General features: G+C 50.0%; 1 protein-coding gene across 2 annotated transcripts in view; it reads left to right on the plus strand.

The window, feature by feature from the left end:
* The first annotated feature begins 2,444 nt into the window (after nt 1-2,444).
* LOC140409377 (rhotekin-like) overlaps nt 2,445-22,370 on the plus strand; it is a 342,330-nt gene continuing 322,404 nt past the window's right edge. For both annotated transcript variants that reach the window (XM_072497827.1, XM_072497828.1), the window contains exons 1-2: nt 2,445-2,569; nt 18,618-18,817. In XM_072497827.1, coding sequence (XP_072353928.1) covers nt 2,501-2,569; nt 18,618-18,817 — 269 coding nt within the window. In that variant the 5' untranslated portion in view covers nt 2,445-2,500. The remainder of the gene's footprint in view (nt 2,570-18,617; nt 18,818-22,370) is intronic.

Consider the following 22,370-nt stretch of genomic DNA (forward strand, 5'->3'; position numbering starts at 1 on the left):
ATTGAATGGTGGAGCAGGCTCGAAACACTGATAGTTTGTAGAGAGAGGGAGGAGGATGACATGCTGATAGTTTGCAGAGAGAGGGAGGTTGATGAAACGCTGATAGTTTGCAGAGAGGGGGAGGTTGATGAAACGCTGATAGTTTGCAGAGAGAGGGAGGTTGATGAAACGCTGATAGTTTGCAGGGAGAGGGAGGCTGATGAAACGCTGATGGTTTGCAGAGAGGGGGAGGTTGATGAAACGCTGATAGTTTGCAGGGAGAGGGAGGAGGATGAAACGCTGATGGTTTGCAGAGAGGGGGAGGTTGATGAAACGCTGATAGTTTGCAGGGAGAGGGAGGAGGATGAAACGCTGATAGTTTGTAGAGAGGGGGAGGTTGATGAAACGCTGATAGTTTGCAGAGAGAGGGAGGCTGATGAAACGCTGATAGTTTGCAGAGAGGGGGAGGTTGATGAAACGCTGATAGTTTGCAGAGAGAGGGAGGTTGATGAAACGCTGATAGTTTGCAGGGAGAGGGAGGTTGATGAAACGCTGATGGTTTGCAGAGAGGGGGAGGTTGATGAAACGCTGATAGTTTGCAGGGAGAGGGAGGAGGATGAAACGCTGATGGTTTGCAGAGAGGGGGAGGTTGATGAAACGCTGATAGTTTGCAGGGAGAGGGAGGAGGATGAAACGCTGATAGTTTGCAGAGAGAGGGAGGCTGATGAAACGCTGATAGTTTGCAGAGAGAGTGAGGCTGATGAAACGCTGATAGTTTGCAGAGAGAGGGAGGTTGATGAAACGCTGATAGTTTGCAGAGAGAGTGAGGCTGATGAAACGCTGATAGTTTGCAGAGAGAGTGAGGCTGGTGAAACGCTGATAGTTTACAGAGAGGGGGAGGAGGATGACATGCTGATAGTTTGCAGAGAGAGGGAGGCTGATGAAACGCTGAAAGTTTGCAGAGAGAGGGAGGAGGATGACATGCTGATAGTTTGCAGAGAGAGGGAGGCTGATGAAACGCTGATAGTTTGCAGAGAGAGGGAGGAGGATGACATGCTGATAGTTTGCAGAGAGAGGGAGGCTGATGAAACGCTGATAGTTTGCAGAGAGAGGGAGGTTGATGAAACGCTGATAGTTTGCAGAGAGAGGGAGGTTGATGAAACGCTGATAGTTTGCAGGGAGAGGGAGGTTGATGAAACGCTGATAGTTTGCAGAGAGAGGGAGGAGGATGAAACGCTGATAGTTTGTAAGGAGAGGGAGGAGGATGAAACGCTGAAAGTTTGTAAGGAATGTGAACTTTGCAGCGAGGTTTGCAGCTGGTTGATTTGAAACACTTGGTGCATTGAGGGGAGTTGGAGCTGAATGCAGCCTGTGTCAGCAGAGAGAGTTTCTGAGCCAAGGGCCTCCGCAGCTGCAGAGCTGAGGGGCTGGAATCAGACACTGGGTTTCCTGTCAGTAATCTGCAGCCGGCACTCACTGAATGTGAGGGAGAGGGACTGAGGAGGGGAGTGAGGGACTGAGGAGGGGAGTGAGGGACTGAGGAGGGGAGTGAGGGACTGGGGAGGGGAGTGAGGGACTGGGGAGGGGAGTGAGGGACTGAGGAGGGGAGTGAGGGACTGAGGAGGGGAGTGAGGGACTGGGGAGGGGAGTGAGGGACTGGGGAGGGGAGTGAGGGACTGGGGAGGGGAGTGAGGGACTGAGGAGGGGAGTGAGGGAGTGAGGAGGGGAGTGAGGGACTGAGGAGGGGAGTGAGGGACTGGGGAGGGGAGTGAGGGACTGGGGAGGGGAGTGAGGGACTGAGGAGGGGAGTGAGGGACTGAGGAGGGGAGTGAGGGAGTGAGGAGGGGAGTGAGGGAGTGAGGAGGGGAGTGAGGGACTGAGGAGGGGAGTGAGGGACTGAGGAGGGGAGTGAGGGAGTGAGGAGGGGAGTGAGGGAGTGAGGAGGGGAGTGAGGGAGTGAGGAGGGGAGTGAGGGACTGAGGAGGGGAGTGAGGGAGTGAGGAGGGGAGTGAGGGAGTGAGGAGGGGGGAGGGGGGAGGAGCTGCGGCGCTGGGGGGAAGTCAGTCTTTCCGGTGCAGTGTCCACCCCTCTGTCCCGGGGGGTCAGTGTGTCCGGAGCGGGGCCGGGGTCAGTGTGTCCGGAGCGGGGCCGGGGTCAGTGTGTCCGGAGCGGGGCCGGGGTCAGTGTGTCCGGAGCGGGGCCGGGGTCAGTGTGTCCGGAGCGGGGCCGGGGTCAGTGTGTCCGGAGCGGGGCCGGGGTCAGTGTGTCCGGAGCGGGGCCGGGGTCAGTGTGTCCGGAGCGGGGCCGGGGTCAGTGTGTCCGGAGCGGGGCCGGGGTCAGTGTGTCCGGAGCGGGGCCGGGGTCAGTGTGTCCGGAGCGGGGCCGGGGTCAGTGTGTCCGGAGCGGGGCCGGGGTCAGTGTGTCCGGAGCGGGGCCGGGGTCAGTGTGTCCGGAGCGGGGCCGGGGTCAGTGTGTCCGGAGCGGGGCCGGGGTCAGTGTGTCCGGAGCGGTGACCGGGCGGATGGAGCGCTCGCGGATTATGGAGGATCTGAACCTGATTTACATTCGCCAAATGGCCCAAAGTCTCCAGGTAACCAAGAGATCCACTGGGTCTCCACCCTCCCAGAGATCCACTGGGTCTCCACCCTCCCAGAGATCCACTGGGTCTCCACCCTCCCAGAGATCCACTGGGTCTCCACCCTCCCAGAGATCCACTGGGTCCCCAGCCCACCCTCCCACTGATCAACTGGATCTCCAACGCAGAGAGACCCACTAGGTCCCCAACTCATCCCTTCCATAGATCCACTTGGTCACCAGACAATTCCTCACAGAGATCCACTGGATCCATAACCCACCCCCTCAGAGACCAACTAGAGCACCAACCCAGTCCCTACCAGAGATCCACGGAATCACCACCACGTCCCACAAGAGATCCACTGGATCACCACCACATCCCTCCCAGGGTTCACTGGATATCACATCCCTCCCAGAGAGATCCACCTGATCCCCAAGCACAGAGTGATCGACTGATCCCTTCCTTGGGAGATCCACACAACCCCATACACCCAGAGAGCTCCACTGGACACACACCCCACATCCAGAGATCCAATGTACCCCGGCACGAGATGGCCACTGGATCCCCAAACCCATTCCCATAGATCCACTGATCCCCACCCACCCCTCTCAGAAATACACTGGATCATCTACCCAGAGAGATCCACTGGATCCCCAACCCCACAACCATAGATCAATTGGACCCCCATGCCACTCCGTTCAGAGATCCACCAAATCCCCAACACAGAGTAATCCAATAGATCTCCCGCCCAGAGATATTCACTGGATCACCCATCCCACCCAAATAGCCACTGGATCACCCCCATGCAAAGAGATTCACTGGATCCCAGTCACACTCAACAAATGAGATCCACTAGATCCCTGACCCCACTCCCACAAATACACTAGGTCACCGGCAGGGGGACAGTGATCCACTTGGAACTATTGGATCCAGGCGAGGGACAGTGACCCACTGGATCCCTGAGCAGGGTTTACTGGGTTTACTGGGATGGGGATCTGGTTGATTTACTGGGATGGGGATCTGGGTTTACTGGAACGGGGGACCTGCTGGATTTACTGGGATGGGGATCTGCTGGATTTACTGGGATGGGGATCTGCCGGATTAACTGGGATGGGCGATCTGCTGGATTTACTGGGATGGGAGATCTGCCGGATTTACTGGGATGGGGATCTGCTGGATTTACTGGGATGGGGGATTTGCTGGATTTACTGTGATGGGAGATCTGTCGGATTTACTGGGATGGGGGATCTACTGGGTTTACTGGGATGGGGATCTGCTGGATTTACTGGGATGGGGGATCAGCTGTATTTACTGGGATGGGGATCTGCTGTATTTACTGGGATGGGGATCTGCTGGATTTACTGGGATGGGGGATCTGCCGGATTTACTGGGATGGGGATCTGCCGGATTTACTGGGATGGGGATCTGCTGGATTTACTGGGATGGGGATCTGTTGGATTTACTGGGATGGGGAATATGTTGGATTTGCTGGGATGGGGATCTGCTGGATTTGCTGGGATGGGGAATATGTTGGATTTGCTGGGATGGGGGCTGTGCTGGATTTGCTGGGATGGGGGCTGTGCTGGATTTGCTTTGTGGGATCTGCTGGATTTACTGGGATGGGGATCTGTTGGATTTACTGGGATGGGGAATATGTTGGATTTGCTGGGATGGGGATCTGCTGGATTTGCTGGGATGGGGAATATGTTGGATTTGCTGGGATGGGCGCTGTGCTGGATTTGCTGGGATGGGGAATATGTTGGATTTGCTGGGATGGGCGCTGTGCTGGATTTGCTGGGATGGGCGCTGTGCTGGATTTGCTGGGATGGGGGCTGTGCTGGATTTGCTTTGTGGGATCTGCTGGATTTACTGGGAGGGAGGATCTGCTGGATGAGGCGCGGGGTCCGAAGCATCTGTCCCTCTGCTGTGTTTCTCTTTGTTCTTTGTTCACCTGAGGAAGGAGCAGCGCTCCGAAAGCTAGTGACATCGAAACAAACCTGTTGGACTTTAACCTGGTGTTGTAAGACTTCTTACTGTGCTCACCCCAGTCCAACGCCGGCATCTCCACATCTTTGTTCTTTGTCACTGTCCGTGTGGAGTTTGCACATCCTCCCCGTGTCTGCGTGGGTTTCGCCCCCACAACCCAAAGATGTGCAGGGCAGGTGGATTGGACACACTAAATTGCCCCCAAATTGGAAAAAATGAATTGGGTGCTCTAAATTTATTTTAAAAATTGAACTTGATGATCAGCCCTGTTCACAATACAGAGCGGGTTAGAAGGGCCGAATAGCCTGCTCCTGCTTCTGTTTTCTATGTTTCTATCTATACAGGCAGTATCTGTGAAGAGAAACAGACAAACATAGACACTGGAAGCGGAAGTTGGCCACTCTGCATTTCCAGCTTTTGCGGAAGCTTTTGGAAAAGGTTCTGAGGGACACGATATCTGGACATTTGGAGGAAAGTGGACCAGTTAGTGACGGGCAGCATGGTTTTGTATGGGAAAGATCATGTCTCACCAACTTGATTGAGTTTTTTGAAGAGGTGAAAGAAAATTGATGAGGGAAGGACTGTGGATGTAGTTTATATGGACTTTAGTAAGGTGTTTGACAAGGTTCCGCATGGCAGACTGGTACAAAAACTAAAATCACCCACATGGGATTCAGGGTGGGCTCGCTAGGTGGATCCAGAACTGTCTTGGTTATAGAAGTGGAGATGCCGGCGTTGGACTGGGGTGAGCACAGTAAGAAGCCTTACAACACCAGGTTAATGTCCAACAGGTTTGTTTCGAATCACTAGCTTTCAGAGCACTGCTCCTTCCTCAGGTGAATGAAGAGGTGGGTTCCAGAAGCATATATAGAGACAAAGTCAAAGATGCAACACAATGCTTTGAATGCGAGTCGTTGCAGGTAATTAAGACTTTACAGGTCCAGACGGAGCAACTGGAAAGAGGGATCGGATAGATGCGGGCAGTTTTCACTGGCGGATGAAAGCAGAACTAGGGGGCATAGCCTCAAAATAAGAGGAAGTAGATTTAGGACTGAGTTCAGGAGGAACTTCTTCACCCAAAGGGTTGTGAATCTATGGAATTCCTTGCCCAGTGAAGCAGTTGAGGCTCCTTCAATAAATGTTTTTAAGATAAAGATAGATAGTTTTTTGAAGAATAAAGGGCTTAAGGGTTATGGTGTTCGGGCCGGAAAGTGGAGCTGAGTCCACAAAAGATAAGCCATGATCTCATTGAATGGTGGAGCAGGCTCGAGGGGCCAGATGGCCGACTCCTGCTCCTAGTTCTTATGTTCTTATAATCACAGGTTAAAGAGGTGCGAATTGTCTCAAGCCAGGACAGTTGGTAGGATTTCGCAGGCCAGATGGTGGGGGGTGAATGTAATGCGACATGAATCCAAGGTCCCGGTTGAGGCCGCACTCATGTGTGCGGAACTTGGCTGTCAGTTTCTGCTCGGCGATTCTGCGTTGTCGCAGGTCCTGAAGGCCGCCTTGGAGAACGCTTACCCGGAGATCAGAGGCTGAATTGTTCCCCGACTGGAAGGGAACCTTCCTGCCTGGTGATTGTCGTGCGATGTCGGGAGGGTTTAAACTATTCAGCAGGAGATTGGGAACCTGAATTGTAGCTCCAGTATGCAGGAGGTTGAGAGTAGTGAGGTCATGAGTAAGGTTTCAAAGTTGCAGGAGTATACCGGCAGGCAGGAAGGTGGTTTAAAGTGTGTCTTCTTCAATGCCAGGAGCATCCGGAATAAGGTGGGTGAACTGGCAGCATGGGTTGGTACCTGGGACTTCGATGTTGTGGCCATTTCGGAGACATGGATTGAGCAGGGACAGGAATGGTTGTTGCAGGTGCCGGGGTTTAGATATTTCAGTAAGCTTAGTGAAGGTGGTAAAAGAGGGGGAGGGGTGGCATTGTTAGTCAAGGACAGTATTACGATGGCAGAAAGGACATTTGATGAGGACTCGGCTACTGAGGTAGTATGGGCTGAGGTTAGAAACAGGAAAGGAGAGATCACCCTGTTGGGGGTGTTCTATAGGTCTCCGAAAAGTTCCAGAGATGCAGAGGAAAGGATTGCAAAGTTGATTCTGGATAGGAGTGAAAGCAACAGAGTAGTTGTTATGGGGGACTTTAACTTTCCAAATATTGACTGGAAACGCTATAGTTCGGGTACTTTAGATGGGTCCGTTTTTGTCTAATGTGTGCAGGAGGGTTTCCTGACACAGTATGTAGATAGGCCAACGAGAGGCGAGGCCATATTGGATTTGGTACTGGGGAATGAACCAAGACAGGTGTTAGATTTGGAGGTAGGTGAGCACTTTGGTGATAGTGACCACAATTCGATTACGTTTACTTTAGTGATGGAAAGGGATAGGTATATACCGCAGGGCAAGAGTTATACCTGGGGGAAAGGCAATTATGATGTGACTTTGGATGCATCGGATGGAGAGGAAAACTGCAGGGGATGGGCACAATGGAAATGTGGAGCTTGTTCAAGGAACAGCTACTGTGTGTCCTTGATAAGTATGTACCTGTCAGGCAGGGAGGAAGTGGTCGAGCAAGGGAACCGTGGTTTACTAAAGCAGTCGAAACACTTGTCAAGAGGAAGAAGGAGGTTTATGTAAAGATGAGACATGAAGGTTCAGTTATGGCGCTCGAGAGTTACAAGTTAGCTCGGAAGGACCTAAAGAGAGAGCTAAGAAGAGCCAGGAGGGGACATGAGAAGTCTTTGGCAGGTAGGATCAAGGATAACCCTAAAGCTTTCTATAGATATGTCAGGAATAAAAGAATGACTAGGGTAAGAGTAGGGCCAGTCAAGGACAGTAGTGGGAAGTTGTGCGTGGAGTCCGAGGAGATAGGAGAGGTGCTAAATGAATATTTTTCGTCAGTATTCACACAGGAAAAAGACAATGTTGTCGAGGAGAATACTGAGATTCAGGCTACTAGACTAGAAGGGCTTGAGGTTCATAAAGAGGAGGTGATAGCAATTCTGGAAAGTATGAAAATAGATAAGTCACCTGGGCCAGATGGGATTTATGCTAGGATTCTCTGGGAAGCTAGGGAGGAGATTGATGAGCCTTTGGCTTTGATCTTATAAGTCATCTTTGTCTACAGGAATAATGCCAGAAGACTGGAGGATAGCAAATGCTGTCCCCTTGTTCAAGAAGGGGAATAGAGACAACCCCAGTACCTTTTCAAATTTTGAGTGTGGAGGGGGGGCGGGGGGGAACTGAAGGGACATCACAGAAAAGCTGTGACCTGAGTGGCTGGTTGGGAATCTACACTAAATTAAAAAAATTAAGCATTGGGAACTAATTAAACATAATTACTTAATTATAATTTAGAGGGGTATCTAAGCCAGAGATCGGAGAGTACTATATTTAGCTTTCGCATTTATAGTAGAAATCTAGTGCTAGGAAACAGATAGTTAACAGCAACTTAAAACATTTAAAAAAAAAACTTTTAATTTTAATTTACAAATTAATTGACGTAATGTCAGTTAGAGGGCTGCAGTGCTCTGACTGTGAGATGTGGCAGGTCCAGGAAGCTTCCAGCGTCCCGGATGTCTTCATCTGCAGAAAGTGCACCCAACTGGAGCTCCTCACAGACCGCATGGTTCGGTTGGAGCAGCAATTGGATGCACTTAGGAGAATGCAGGTGGCGGAAAGCTTTATAGATCGCAGTTATATAAATGTGGTCACACCCAAGGTGCAGGCAGAGAAATGGGTGACCACCAGAAAGGGCAGGCAGTCAGTGCAGGAATCCCCTGTGGTTGTCCCCCTCTCGAACAGGTATACCCCTTTGGATACTGTTGGGGGGGATAGCCTATCAGGGGAAAACAGCAGCAGCCAGAGCAGTGGCACCACGGCTGGCTCTGATGTTCAGAAGGGAGGGTCAAAGCGCAGAAGAGCAATAGTGATAGGGGACTCTATAGTCAGGGGTACAGATAGGCGCTTCTGTGGACGTGAAAGAGACTCCAGGATGGTATGTTGCCTCCCTGGTGCCAGGGTCCAGGATGTCTCCGAACGGGTAGAGGGCATCCTGAAGGGGGAGGGCAAACAGGCAGAGGTCGTTGTACATATTGGTACTAATGACATAGGCAGGAATGGGCATGAGGTCCTGCAGCAGGAGTTCAGGGAGCTAGGCAGCAAGTTAAAAGATAGGACCTCTAGGGTTGTAATCTCGGGATTACTCCCTGTGCCACGTGCCAGTGAGGTTAGAAATAGGAAGATAGAGCAGCTAAACACGTGGCTAAACAGCTGGTGTAGGAGGGAGGGTTTCCGTTATCTGGAACACTGGGTGCTCTTCCGAGGCAGGTGTGACCTATATAAGAAGGACGGGTTGCATCTGAACTGGAGAGGCATAAATATCCTGGCAGCGAGGTTTGCTAGTGTCACACGGGAGGGTTTAAACTAGTAAGGCAGGGGGGTGGGCACGGGAACAATAGGTCAGAAGGTGAGAGCATTGAGGGAGAACTAGGGAATAGGGACAGTGGGGCTCTGAGGCAGAGCAGACAGGGAGAAGTTGCTGAACACAGCGGGTCTGGTGGCCTGAAGTGCATATGTTTTAATGCAAGAATTATTACGGGTAAGGCAGATGAACTTAGAGCTTGGATTAGTACTTGGAACTATGATGTTGTTGCCATTACAGAGACCTGGTTGAGGGAAGGGCAGGATTGGCAGCTAAACGTTCCAGGATTTAGATGTTTCAGGCGGGATAGAGGGGGATGTAAAAGGGGAGGCGGAGTTGCGCTACTGGTTCGGGAGAATATCACAGCTGTACTGCGAGAGGACACCTCAGAGGGCAGTGAGGCTATATGGGTAGAGATTAGGAATAAGAAGGGTGCAGTCACAATGTTGGGGGTTTACTACAGGCCTCCCAACAGCCAGCGAGAGATAGAGGAGCAGATAGGTAGACAGATTTTGGAAAAGAGTAAAAACAACAACGTTGTGGTGATGGGAGACTTCAACTTCCCCAATATTGACTGGGACTCACTTAGTGCCAGGGGCTTAGACGGGGCAGAGTTTGTAAGGAGCATCCAGGAGGGCTTCTTAAAACAATATGTAGACAGCCCAGCTAGGGAAGGGGCGGTACTGGACTTGGTATTGGGGAATGAGCCCGGCCAGGTGGTAGAAGTTTCAGTAGGGGAGCATTTCAGGAACAGTGACCACAATTCAGTAAGTTTTAAAGTGCTGGTGAACAAGGATAAGAGTGGTCCTAGGGTGAATGTGCTAAATTGGGGTAGGCTAATTATAACAATATTAGGCGGGAACTGAAGAACCTAGATTGGGGGTGGATATTTTAGGGCAAATCAACATCTGACATGTGGGAGGCTTTCAAGTGTCAGTTGAAAGGAATTCAGGACCGGCATGTTCCTGTGAGGAAGAAGGATAAATACGGCAATTTTCTGGAATCTTAGATAACAAGAGATATTGTAGGCCTCGTCAAAAAGAAAAAGGAGGCATTTGTCAGGGTTAAAAGGCTGGGAACAGACGAAGCCTGCGTGGAATATAAGGAAAGTAGGAAGGAACTTAAGCAAGGAGTCAGGAGGGCTAGAAGGGGTCATGAAAAGTCATTGGCAAATAGGGTTAAGGAAAATCCCAAGGCTTTTTACACGTACATAAAAAGCAAGAGGATAGCCAGGGAAAGGGTTGGCCCACTGAAGGATAGGCAAGGGAATCTATGTGTAGAGCCAGAGGAAATGGGCGAGGTACTAAATGAATACTTTGCATCAGTATTCACCAAAGAGAAGGAATTGGTAGATGTTGAGTCTGGAGAAGGGTGTGTAGATAGCCTGGGTCACATTGAGATCCAAAAAGACGAGGTGTTGGGCGTCTTAAAAAATATTAAGGTACATAAGTCCCCAGGGCCTGAAGAGATCTACCCCAGAATACTGAAGGAGGCTGGAGAGGAAATTACTGAGGCCTCGACAGAAATCTTTGGATCCTCACTGTCTTCAGGTGATGTCCCGGATGACTGGAGAATAGCTAATGTTGTTCCCCTGTTTGAGAAGGGTAGCAAGGATAATCCAGGGAACTACAGACCGGTGAGCCTTACTTCAGTGGGTGGGAAATTACTGGAGAGAATTCTTCGAGACAGGATCTACCCCCATTTGGAAGCAAATGGACGTATTGGTGAGAGGCAGCATGGTTTTGTGAAGGGGAGGTCGTGTCTCACTAACTTGATAGAGTTTTTCGAGGAAGTCACAAAGATGATTGATGCAGGTAGGGCAGTGGATGTTGTCTATATGGACTTCAGTAAGGCCTTTGACAAGGTCCCTCATGGTAAACTAATACAAAAGGTGAAGTCACACAGGATCAGGGGTGAGCTGGTAAGGTGGATACAGAACTGACTAGGTCATAGATGGCAGAGAGTAGCAATGGAAGGATGCTTTTCTAATTGGAGGGCTGTGACCAGTGGTGTTCCGCAGGGATCAGTGCTGGGAACTATAAATGATTTGGAGGAAAATGTAACTGGTCTGATTAGTAAGTTTGCAGGCGACACAAAGGTTAGTGGAATTGCGGGTAGCGATGAGGACTGTCAGAGGATACAGCAGGATTTAGATTGTTTGGAGACTTGGGCGGAGAGATGGCAGATGGAGTTTAATCCGGATAAATGTGAGGTAATGCATTTTGGAAGGTCTAACGCAGGTAGGGAATATACAGTGAATGGTAGAACCCTCAAGAGTATTGAAAGTCAAAGAGATCTAGGAGTACAGGTCCACAGGTCATTGAAAGGGGCAACACAGGTGGAGAAGGTAGTCAAGAAGGCATACGGCATGCTTGCCTTCATTGGCCGGGGCATTGAGTATAAGAATTGGCAAGTCATGTTGCAGCTGTATAGAACATTAGTTAGGCCACACTTGGAGTATAGTGTTCAATTCTGGTCGCCACACTACCAGAAGGATGTGGAGGCTTTAGAGAGGGTGCAGAAGAGATTTACCAGAATGTTGCCTGGTATGGAGGGCATTAGCTATGAGGAGCGGTTGAATAAACTCGGTTTGTTCCCACTGGAACGACGGAGGTTGAGGGGCGACCTGATAGAGGTCTACAAAATTATGAGGGGCATAGACAGAGTGGATAGTCAGAAGCTTTTCCCCAGGGTAGAGGGGTCAATTACTAGGGGGCATAGGTTTAAGGTGAGAGGGGCAAGGTTTAGAGTAGATATATGAGGCAAGTTTTTTCCACAGAGGGTAGTGGGTGCCTGGAACTCACTACCGGAGGAGGTGGTGGAAGCAGGGACGATCGGGACATTTAAGGGGCATCTTGACAAATACATGAATAGGATGGGAATAGAGGGATACGGACCCAGGAAGTGTAGAAGATTGTAGTTTAGTCGGGCAGCATGGTCGGCACGGGCTTGGAGGGCCGAAGGGCCTGTTCCTGTGCTGTACATTTCTTTGTTCTTTGTAGAGAACAGTGAGCCTTACTTCTGTTGTGGGCAAGGTCTTGGAAAGGTTTATAGGAGATAGGATGTATCATCATCTGGAAAGGAATAATTTGATTAGAGATAGTCAACACGGTTTTGTGAAGGGTAGGTCGTGCCTCACAAACCTTATTGAGTTCTTTGAGAAGGTGACCAAACAGGTGGATGAGGGTAAAGCAGTTGATGTGGTGTATATGGATTTCAGCAAAGCGTTTGATAAGGTTCCCCACGGTAGGCTATTGCAGAAAATACGGAGGCATGGAATTCAGGGTGATTTAGCAGTTTGGATCAGAAATTGGCTAGCTGGAAGAAGACAAAGGATGGTGGTTGATGGGAAGTGTTCAGACTGGAGTCCAGTTAGTAGTGGTGTACCACAAGGATCTGTTTTGGGGCCACTGCGGTTTGTCATTTTTATAAATGACCTGGAGGAGGGCGTAGAAGGATGGGTGAGTAAATTTGCAGATGACACTAAAGTCGGTGGAGTTGTGGACAGTGCGGAAGGATGTTACAGGTTACAGAGGGACATAGATAAGCTGCAGCGCTGGGCTGAGAGGTGGCAAATGGAGTTTAATGCAGAAAAGTGTGAGGTGATTCATTTTGGAAGGAATAACAGGAAGACAGAGTACTGGGCTAATGATAAGATTTTTGGCAGTGTGGATGAGCAGAGAGATCTCCGTGTCCATGTACATGGATCCCTGAAAGTTGCCACTCAGATTGAGAGGGTTGTTAAGAAGGCGTACGGTGTGTTAGCTTTTATTGGTAGAGGGATTGAGTTTCAGAGCCATGAGGTCATGTTGCAGCTGTACAAAACTCTGGTGCGGCCGCATTTGGAGTATTGCGTGCAATTCTGGTCACCGCATTGTAGGAAGGATAAACAAACAAACAAAGAACAAAGAAATGTACAGCACAGGAACAGGCCCTTCGGCCCTCCAAGCCCGTGCCGACCATACTGCCCGACTAAACTACAATCTTCTACACTTCCTGGGTCCGTATCCTTCTATTCCCATCCTATTCATATATTTGTCAAGATGCCCCTTAAATGTCCCTATCGTCCCTGCCTCCACTACCTCCTCCGGTAGTGAGTTCCAGGCACCCACTACCCTCTGCGTAAAAAACTTGCCTCGTACATCTACTCTAAACTTTGCCCCTCTCACCTTAAACCTATGCCCCCTAGTAATTGACCCCTCTACCCTGGGGAAAAGCCTCTGACTATCCACTCTGTCTATGCCCCTCATAATTTTGTATACCTCTATCAGGTCGCCCCTCAACCTCCTTCGTTCCAGTGAGAACAAACCGAGTTTATTCAATCGCTCCTCATAGCTTATGCCCTCCATACCAGGCAACATTCTGGTAAATCTCTTCTGCACCCTCTCTAAAGCCTCCACATCCTTCTGGTAGTGTGGCGACCAGAATTGAACACTATACTCCAAGTGTGGCCTAACTAAGGTTCTATACAGCTGCAACATGACTTGCCAATTCTTATACTCAATGCCCCGGCCAATGAAGGCAAGCATGCCGTATGCCTTCTTGACTACCTTCTCCACCTGTGTAGCCCCTTTCAGTGATCTGTGGACCTGTACTCCTAGATCTCTTTGACTTTCAATACTCTTGAGGGTTCTACCATTCACTGTATATTCCCTACCTGCATTAGCCCTTCCAAAATGCATTACCTCACATTTGTCCAGGTTAAACTCCATCTGCCATCTCTCCGCCCAAGTCTCCAGACAATCTAAATCCTGCTGTATCCTCAGACAGTCCTCATCGCTATCCGCAATTCCACCAACGAAATGTGGAAGCTTTGGAAAGGGTGCAGAGGAGATTTACCAGAATGTTGCCTGGTATGGAGGGAAGATCTTATGAGGAAAGGCTGAGGGACTTGAGGCTGTTTTCGTTAGAGAGAAGAAGGATAAGAGGTGACTTAATTGAGGCATACAAGATGATCAGAGGATTAGATAGGGTGGACAGTGAGAGCCTTTTTCCTCGGATGGTGATGTCTAGCACGAGGGGACATAGCTTTAAATTGAGGGGAGATAGATATAGGACAGACGTCAGAGGTAGGTTCTTTACTCAGAGAGTAGTAAGGGTGTGGAATGCCCTGCCTGCAACAGTAGTGGACTCGCCAACACTAAGGACATTCAAATGGTCATTGGATAGACATATGGACGATCAGGGAATAGTGTAGATGGGCTTTAGAGTGGTTTCACAGGTCGGCGCAACATCGAGGGCCGAAGGGCCTGTACTGCGCTGTAATGTTCTATGTCCGTTCATCCGTTGTCGCAGCGTCTGCATGGTCTCGCCAATGTACCACGCTTCAGACATCCTTTCCTGCAGCGTATGAGGTAGACAACGTTGGCCGAGTCGCACGAGTGTGTACCGCGTACCTGGTGGGTGGTGTTCTCACGTGTAATGGCGGTATCCATGTCGATGATCTGGCATTTCTTGCAGAGATTGCCATGTCAGGGTTGTGTGGTGTCGTGGTCGCTGTTCTGAAATCTAGGTAGATTGCTGCAAATAATGATTTGTTACAGGATACAGAGGGATATAGATAAGCTGCAGAGCTGGGCTGAGAGGTGGCAAATGGAGTTTAATGTAGAGAAGTGTCAGGTGATTCACTTTGGAAGGAATAACAGGAATGCGGAATATTTGGCTAATGGTAAAGTTCTTGAAAGTGTGGCTGAGCAGAGGGATCTAGGTGTCCATGTACATAGATCCCTGAAAGTTGCCACCCAGGTTGATAGGGTTGTGAAGAAGGCCTATGGAGTGTTGGCCTTTATTGGTAGAGGAATTGAGTTCCGGAGTCGGGAGGTCATGTTGCAGCTGTACAGAACTCTGGTACGGCCGCATTTGGAGTATTGCATACAGTTCTGGTCACCGCATTATAGGAAGGACGTGGAGGCTTTGGAGCGGGTGCAGAGGAGATTTACCAGGATGTTGCCTGGTATGGAGGGAAAATCTTATGAGGAAAGGCTGATGGACTTGAGGTTGTTTTCGTTGGAGAGAAGAAGGTTAAGAGGAGACTTAATAGAGGCATACAAAATGATCAGGGGGTTGGATAGGGTGGAAAGTGAGAGCCTTCTCCCGCGGATGGATATGGCTGGCACGAGGGGACATAACTTTAAACTGAGGGGTAATAGATATAGGACAGAGGTCAGAGGTAGGTTCTTTACGCAAAGAGTAGTGAGGCCGTGGAATGCCCTACCTGCTACAGTAGTGAACTCGCCAACATTGAGGGCATTTAAAAGTTTATTGGATAAACATATGGATGATAATGGTATAGTGTAGGTTAGATGGCTTTTGTTTCGGTGCAACATCGTGGGCCGAAGGGCCTGTACTGCGCTGTATTGTAAAAAAAATAAAAAAATAAAATAAAAAATAAAAATAAAAAAATGATTTGTTTGCGTTTGCGCGGTTGTTTGAAGGCAAGTAGTGGGGGTGTGGGGATGACCTTGGCAAGATGTTCGTCTTCATCAATGATGTGTTGAAGGCTGCGAAGATGATGTCATAGTTTCTCCGCTCCGGGGAAGTACTGGACGACGAAGGGTACTCTGTCGGTTGTGTCCCGTGTTTGTCTTCTGAGGAGGTCGGTGCGTTTTTTTGCTGTGGCGCGTTGGAACTGTCGATCGATGAGTTGAGCGCCATATCCTGTTCGTACAAGCTCATCTTTCAGAGTCTGTAGATGTCTGTTACGCTCTTCCTCATCTGACCAGATCTTGTGTATACGGAGGGCTTGTCCATCGGGGATGGCTCTTTAATGTGTTTAGGGTGGAAGCTGGAGAAGTGGAGCATTGTGAGGTTATCCGTGGGTTTGCGGTAAAGCGAAGTGCTGAGGTGACCGTCCTTGATGGAGATGAGTGTGTCCGAGAATGCAACTGATTCTGGAGAGAAGTCCATGGTGAGTCTGATGGTGGGGTGGAGCTTATTGATGTCATCGTGTAGTCACTTCAGTGATTCTTCGCTGTGCGTGCAAAGGAAAAAAATGACATTGATGTATCTGGTGTATAACATCGGTTGAAGGTCCTGTGGGGTGAGGTGGTCATGTTCAAACTTGTACATGAAGATGTTGGCGTATTGGGGTGCGAATTTGGTTCCCATGGCTGTTCCGTGCGTCTGGATGAAGAACTTGTTGTCGAAGGTGAAGACGTTGTGATCCAGAATGAAGCGGATGAGTTGCAGAATTGCGTCTGGAGATTGGCAGTTGTCGGTGTTGAGTACTGAGGCTGTTGCAGCAATGCCGTCGTCATGGGAGATGCTGGTGTAGAGTGCCGAGACGTCCATTGTGACGAGGAATGTTCCTGGTTCAACTGGTCCATGGGTGCTGAGTTTCTGCAGGAAGTCCGTCGTGTCGCGACAGAAGCTGGGTGTACCTTGTACGATGGGTTTCAAGATGCCCTCGATGTAGCCAGAGAGGTTCTCACACAGGGTCCCATTGCCTGAAACGATAGGACGGCCTGGTGTGTTGGCCTTGTGTATTTTTGGGAGGCAGTAGAGATCTCCAATGCGGGGAGTACGTGGGATGAGAGCACGTAGGGTCCTCCTCACCGCACAGGACCTTCAACCGACGTTATACACCAGATACATCGATGACATTTTTTTCCTTTGGACCCACGGTGAAGAATCACTGAAATGACTACATGATGACATCAATAAGTTCCATCCAACCATCAGACTCACCATGGACTTCTCTCCAGAATCAGTTGCATTCTCGGACACACTCGTCTCCATCAAGGACGGTCACCTCAGCACTTCGCTTTACCGCAAACCCACGGATAACCTCACGATGCTCCACTTCTCCAGCTTCCACCCTAAACACATTAAAGAAGCCATCCCCTCTGGACAAGCGCTCCGTATACACAGGATCTGCTCAGACGAGGAGGAGCGTAACAGACATCTGTAGACCAGACGCTGAAAGATGCCCCCGTACAAATGGGATATGGCGCTTGACTCGTCTCGATCGACAGTTCCAACGCGCCACAGCAAAAAACCGCACCGACCTCCTCAGAAGACAAACACGGGACACAACCGACAGACACGTCGTCCAGTACTTTCCCGGAGCGGAGAAACTATGACATCTTCTTCGCAGCCTTCAACACGTCATTGAAGAGGACGGACATCTTGCCAAGGTCATCCCGCCCCCCCACTAATTCGAAACAAACCTGTGGACTTTAACTTGTTGTAAGACTTCTTACTTGGTTATAGAAGACAGAGAGTAACGGTGGAAGGGTGTTTTTCAGAATGGAGATCTATAGCTAGTGGTGTTCCACAGGGATCAGTGCTGGGACCTCTGTTGTTTGTAGTGTATAGAAATGGTTTTGAGGGTGTTGGCTATGAGGAGAGGTTAAATAAACTAGGACTGTTTCGAAGGCTGAGGGGAGACCTGATAGAGGTCAACAAAATTCTGAGAGGCACAGACAGGGGGGATAGTCAGAGGCTATTTCCAAGGGTGGAAATGTCAGTTACAAGGGGGCACAGGGTCAGGGTGAGAGGGGGGAGTTTAAGGGAGATGTGCGGGGTAAGTTTTCCACACAGAGAGGGGTGGGTGTCTGGAACAGAGGATGTGGCAGAAGCAGCACATTAGCGACATTTCAGAGGCAGCGGGATGGATACGTGAATAGGGAGGAAACAGAGGGATCGGACCGAGTGAGGGCAGAAGGTTTTTTTAGTTCGGGCATCATGATGGGCACAGGATTGGAGGGCCGAAGGGCATGTACTTTCCTTTGTTCTACTTTGGTTCTGCTCCATGGGCAGCACAGTCACAGCGCCAGGGTCCCAGGTTCGATTCCCGGCTTGGGTCACTGTCTGTGCGGAGTCTGCACGTCCTCCCCGTGTCTGCGTGGGTTTCCTCCGGGTGCTCCGGTTTCCTCCCACAGGTCCCGAAAGACGTGCTTTTCGGTGACATTCTGAATTCTCCCTCCATGTACCCGAACAGGCGACGGAATGTGGCGACTAGGGGCTTTTCACAGTAACTTCACTGCAGTGTTAATGTCAGCCTCCTGAGAATAGAATTTACAGAGCAGAATGAGGCCATTCGGCCCATCGAGTCTGCACCGGCCCTTGGAAAGTGCACCCTACCTAAACCCTCACTTCCACCCGATCCCCATAACCCAATAACCCCCACCTACCCTTTTTGGACACTAAGGGCAATTTATCATGGCCAATCCACCTAACCTGCACATCTTTGGACTGTGGGAGGAAACCGGAGCACCCGGAGGAAACCCACGCAGACACGGGGAGGACGTGCAGACTCCGCACAGACAGTGACCCAAGCCGGGAATCGAACCTGGGACCCTGGAGCTGCGAAGCAACAGTGCTAACCACCGTGCTACCGTGCTGCCCTAGTGCCACTTGTGACACTAATAAAGATTATTAAAGATTAAGAATCTTTGTAACTCTCTTCCCCAGATTGCAATGGGGGAACAGAGTCAATGAATATACTGAAGACAGGTAAACAAATTCTTGACTAACAAATGAATAAAACCTTGTTGGGGGTAGGCTGACTGTGATGTGAGGTTACAATCCGATCACTCATCATGTTATTGAATCTTGGAGCAGGCTAGAGGGACTGAATAGCCTCCTCCTACTGTTAATCGGTAAGTTTGTGATATTTTATTCAGAAAGTGCCCTTTGCTCCATGTTTTGCAGGACACTGATTTCCAGAAGAAAATTGACCATGAAGTCCGGATGCGTGAGGGGGCCTGTAAACTCCTAGCAGCCTGTACACAGAGGCAGCAAGCACTGGAGGCAGCCAAGAGCCTTCTGACCTGCAACAACCGCATCATGGCCTACATGTCAACGGTCCAAAGAATGAAAGAAGCTCAGCTGATGCAGCGGAAGGTCAGGCGGTGAGTAACTGACTTACACCCAAAGATGTGGGGATTTGAGAAGTGAGTTCCCAGAGATACCTCCTCCTGGATTGGCGGGTGAAGGAGGGAGTTTGTACAAAGTTTTCTTAAACATGAGTGAAGAGAGCAGACCTGCTTGGAGACTTGCACACTTGTCCCAGTCACGCACTTGTTCCAGTCGCACACTTGTCCCAGTCACACACTTGTCCCAGTCATACACTTGACCGAGTTGCACGCTTGGCCCAGTCTCACACTTGTTCCAGTCGCTCGCTTGTCCCAGTCGCACACTTGTCCCAGTCGCACACTTGTCCCAGTCGCACACTTGTTCCAGTTGCACACTTGCTCCAGTCACACACTTGTCCCAGTCGCACGCTTGTCCCAGTCACACGCATGTCCCAGTCACACACTTGTTCCAGGTGCACACTTGTTACAGTCGCACACTTGTCACAGTCGCTCACTTGTTCTAGTCATATACTTGTTCCAGTAGCACACTTGTCCCAGTCGCACACTTGTCTGTGTTGCAGGCTTGGTCCAGTTTCACACTTGTTCCAGTCGCACATTTGTCTACAGTCACACACTTGTTCCAGTCGCGCATTTGTCCCAGTCGCACACTTGGCTGTGTTGCTCGCTTGTTCCAGTCGCACACTTGTCCCAGTTGCACACTTTTTCCAGTCGCACATTTGCTCCAGTTGCATGCTTGTCCCAGTCACACGCTTGTCCCAGTCACACACGTGTTCCAGTCGCACACTTGTCCCAGTCACACACGTGTCCCAGTCACACACTTGTCCCAGTCACACACTTGTTCCAGTCGCACACTTGTCCCAGTCACACACGTGTTCCAGTCGCACACTTGTCCCAGTCACACACGTGTCCCAGTCACACACTTGTTCCAGTCACACACGTGTTCCAGTCGCACACTTGTCCCAGTCACACACGTGTCCCAGTCACACACTTGTCCCAGTCACACACTTGTTCCAGTCGCACACTTGTTCCAGTCGCACACTTGTTCCAGTCGCACACTTAGACCGTAAGACCATACGACATAGGAGCAGAATTAGGCCACTCGGCCCATCGAGTCTGCTCCGCCATTCAATCATGGCTGATATTTTCTCATCCCCATTCTCCTGCCTTCTCCCCATAACCCCTGACCCCCTTATTAATCAGGAACCTCTCTATCTCCGTCTTAAAGACACTCAGTGAATTGGCCTCCACAACTCTGGCCAGCTCCTCCCTCATGTCTTTGTAGTTACCCTTATTTAATTGAAATATTGATTGCAGCTTCTCCCTCCGCAAAGCCACCCGGAAAGCCCAGAGTGAATATCAAACCAAGCTAGCGTCACAGACAGACTCTCGGCGGTTGTGGTAAGGACTAAACAACATAACGGGCTACAAAGCGAAGCCGAACAGTATCTCTGGCAGCAGCGCACCCCTCCCATGATGAGCTCAATGCGTTCGACCAACAATCCGCTGGCGAGTGCCCCAGCAGCCCATAATTCACCCATACCCACCATCACAGCTTCCGAAGTCAGATCGGCCTTCCTGAAAGTGAACCCTCGGAAGGCGACGGGCCCGGACGGGATCCCTGGTCGTGCACTCAGAGCCTGCCCGGACCAGCTGGCAGAGGTATTCACGGACATCTTTAACCTGTCCCTACTCCACTCCGAGGTCCCCACCTGCTTCAAGAAGACCACCATCATACCGGTACCAAAGAAGAACCAGGCAACGTGCCTCAATGACTACCGTCTGGTGGTCCTGACTTCAGTCGTAACAAAGTGCTTCGAGAGGTTGATCATGAAGCGCATCACCTCCATACTCCCAGAACGCCTTGATCCACTGCAATTCGCATACCGCTGCAACCGGTCCACATCAGACACCATTTCCCTGGCCCTACACTCATCCCTAGAGCATCTCGAAAACAAGGACTCCTACATCAGACTCCTATTTATTGACTACAGGTCCGCCTTCACCACCATAATCCCAGCCAAGCTCATATCAAAGCTCCAAAACCTAGGACTTGGCTCCTCACTCTGCAACTGGATCCTCGATTTTCTGACCAACAGACCACAATCAGTAAGAATGAACAACAACACGTCCTCCACAATAGACCTCAACACCGGCGCCCCGCAAGGCTGCGTACTTAGCCCCCTACTCTACTCCCTGTACACACATGACTGCGTGGCAAAACTTGGTTCCAACTCCATCAACAAGTTTGCTGATGATACGACCATAGTGGGCCGGATCTCGAATAACGATGAGTCCGAATACAGGAGGGAGATAGAGAACGTAGTGGAGTGGTGTAGCGACAACAATCTCTTCCTAATGCCAGCAAAACTAAAGAGCTGGTCATTGACTTCAGGAAGGAAAGTACTGTACACACCCCTGTCAGCATCAACGGGGCCGAGGTGGAGATGGTTAGCAGTTTCAAATTCCTAGGGGTGCACATCTCCAAAAATCTGTCCTGGTCCACCCAGGTCGACGCTACCACCAAGAAAGCACAACAGCGCCTATACTTCCTCAGGAAACTAAGGAAATTCGGCATGTCCACATTAACCCTTACCAACTTTTACAGATGCACCATAGAAAGCATCCTATCGGGCTGCATCACAGCCTGGTATGGCAACTGCTCGGCCCAGGACTGCAAGAAACTTCAGAGAGTCGTGAACACCGCCCAGTCCATCACACGAACCTGCCTCCCATCCATTGACTCCATCTACACCTCCCGCTGCCTGGGGAAAGCGGGCAGTATAATCAAAGATCCCTCCCACCCGGCTTACTCACTCTTCCTGCTTCTTCCATCGGGCAGGAGATACAGTCTGAGTAAGTCTGAGAACACGCACGAACAGACTCAAAAACAGCTTCTTCCCCACTGTCACCAGACTCCTAAATGACCCTCTTACAGACTGACCTCATTAACACTACACCCTGTATGCTTCACCCGATGCCGGTGCTTATGTAGTTACATTGTTTATGTTGTGTTGCCCTATTATGTATTTTCTTTTATTCCCTTTTCTTTTCATGTATTTAATGATCTGTTGAGCTGCTCGCAGAAAAATACTTTTCGTACCTCGGTACATGTGACAATAAACAAATCCAATCCAATCCAATCCTCTCAAACTGCAGGGTGAATTCTATCATATTGTGGTCACTGCTCCCTAAGGGATCCTTCACCTTAAGTTCCCTAATCAAGTCTGCCTCATTACACATCACCAAATCCAGAATTGCCTGTTCCCCAGTAGGCTCTGTCACAAGCTGCTCCAAAAAAACATCTCTTAGACATTCCACAAATTCCTTTTCTTGGGATCCACGACCAACCTGATTTTCCCAGTCCACCTGCATATTGAAGTCCCCCATGATTATTGGAATATTGCCTTTTTTACAGCCTTTTCTATCTCCTGATTTATTTGCTGCCCCACATCCGGACTACTGCTAGGGGGCCTGTACATAACTCCCATCAGGGTCTTTTTACTTTTGCGATTCCTTAACTCTACCCACAGAGATTCTGTGCCTTCTGATCCTATATCGCTCCTTGCTATCGATTTAACTTCATTCCTTA

Source organism: Scyliorhinus torazame, chromosome 3 (genome assembly GCF_047496885.1).
Source record: "Scyliorhinus torazame isolate Kashiwa2021f chromosome 3, sScyTor2.1, whole genome shotgun sequence".
NCBI lineage: Eukaryota > Metazoa > Chordata > Chondrichthyes > Carcharhiniformes > Scyliorhinidae > Scyliorhinus > Scyliorhinus torazame.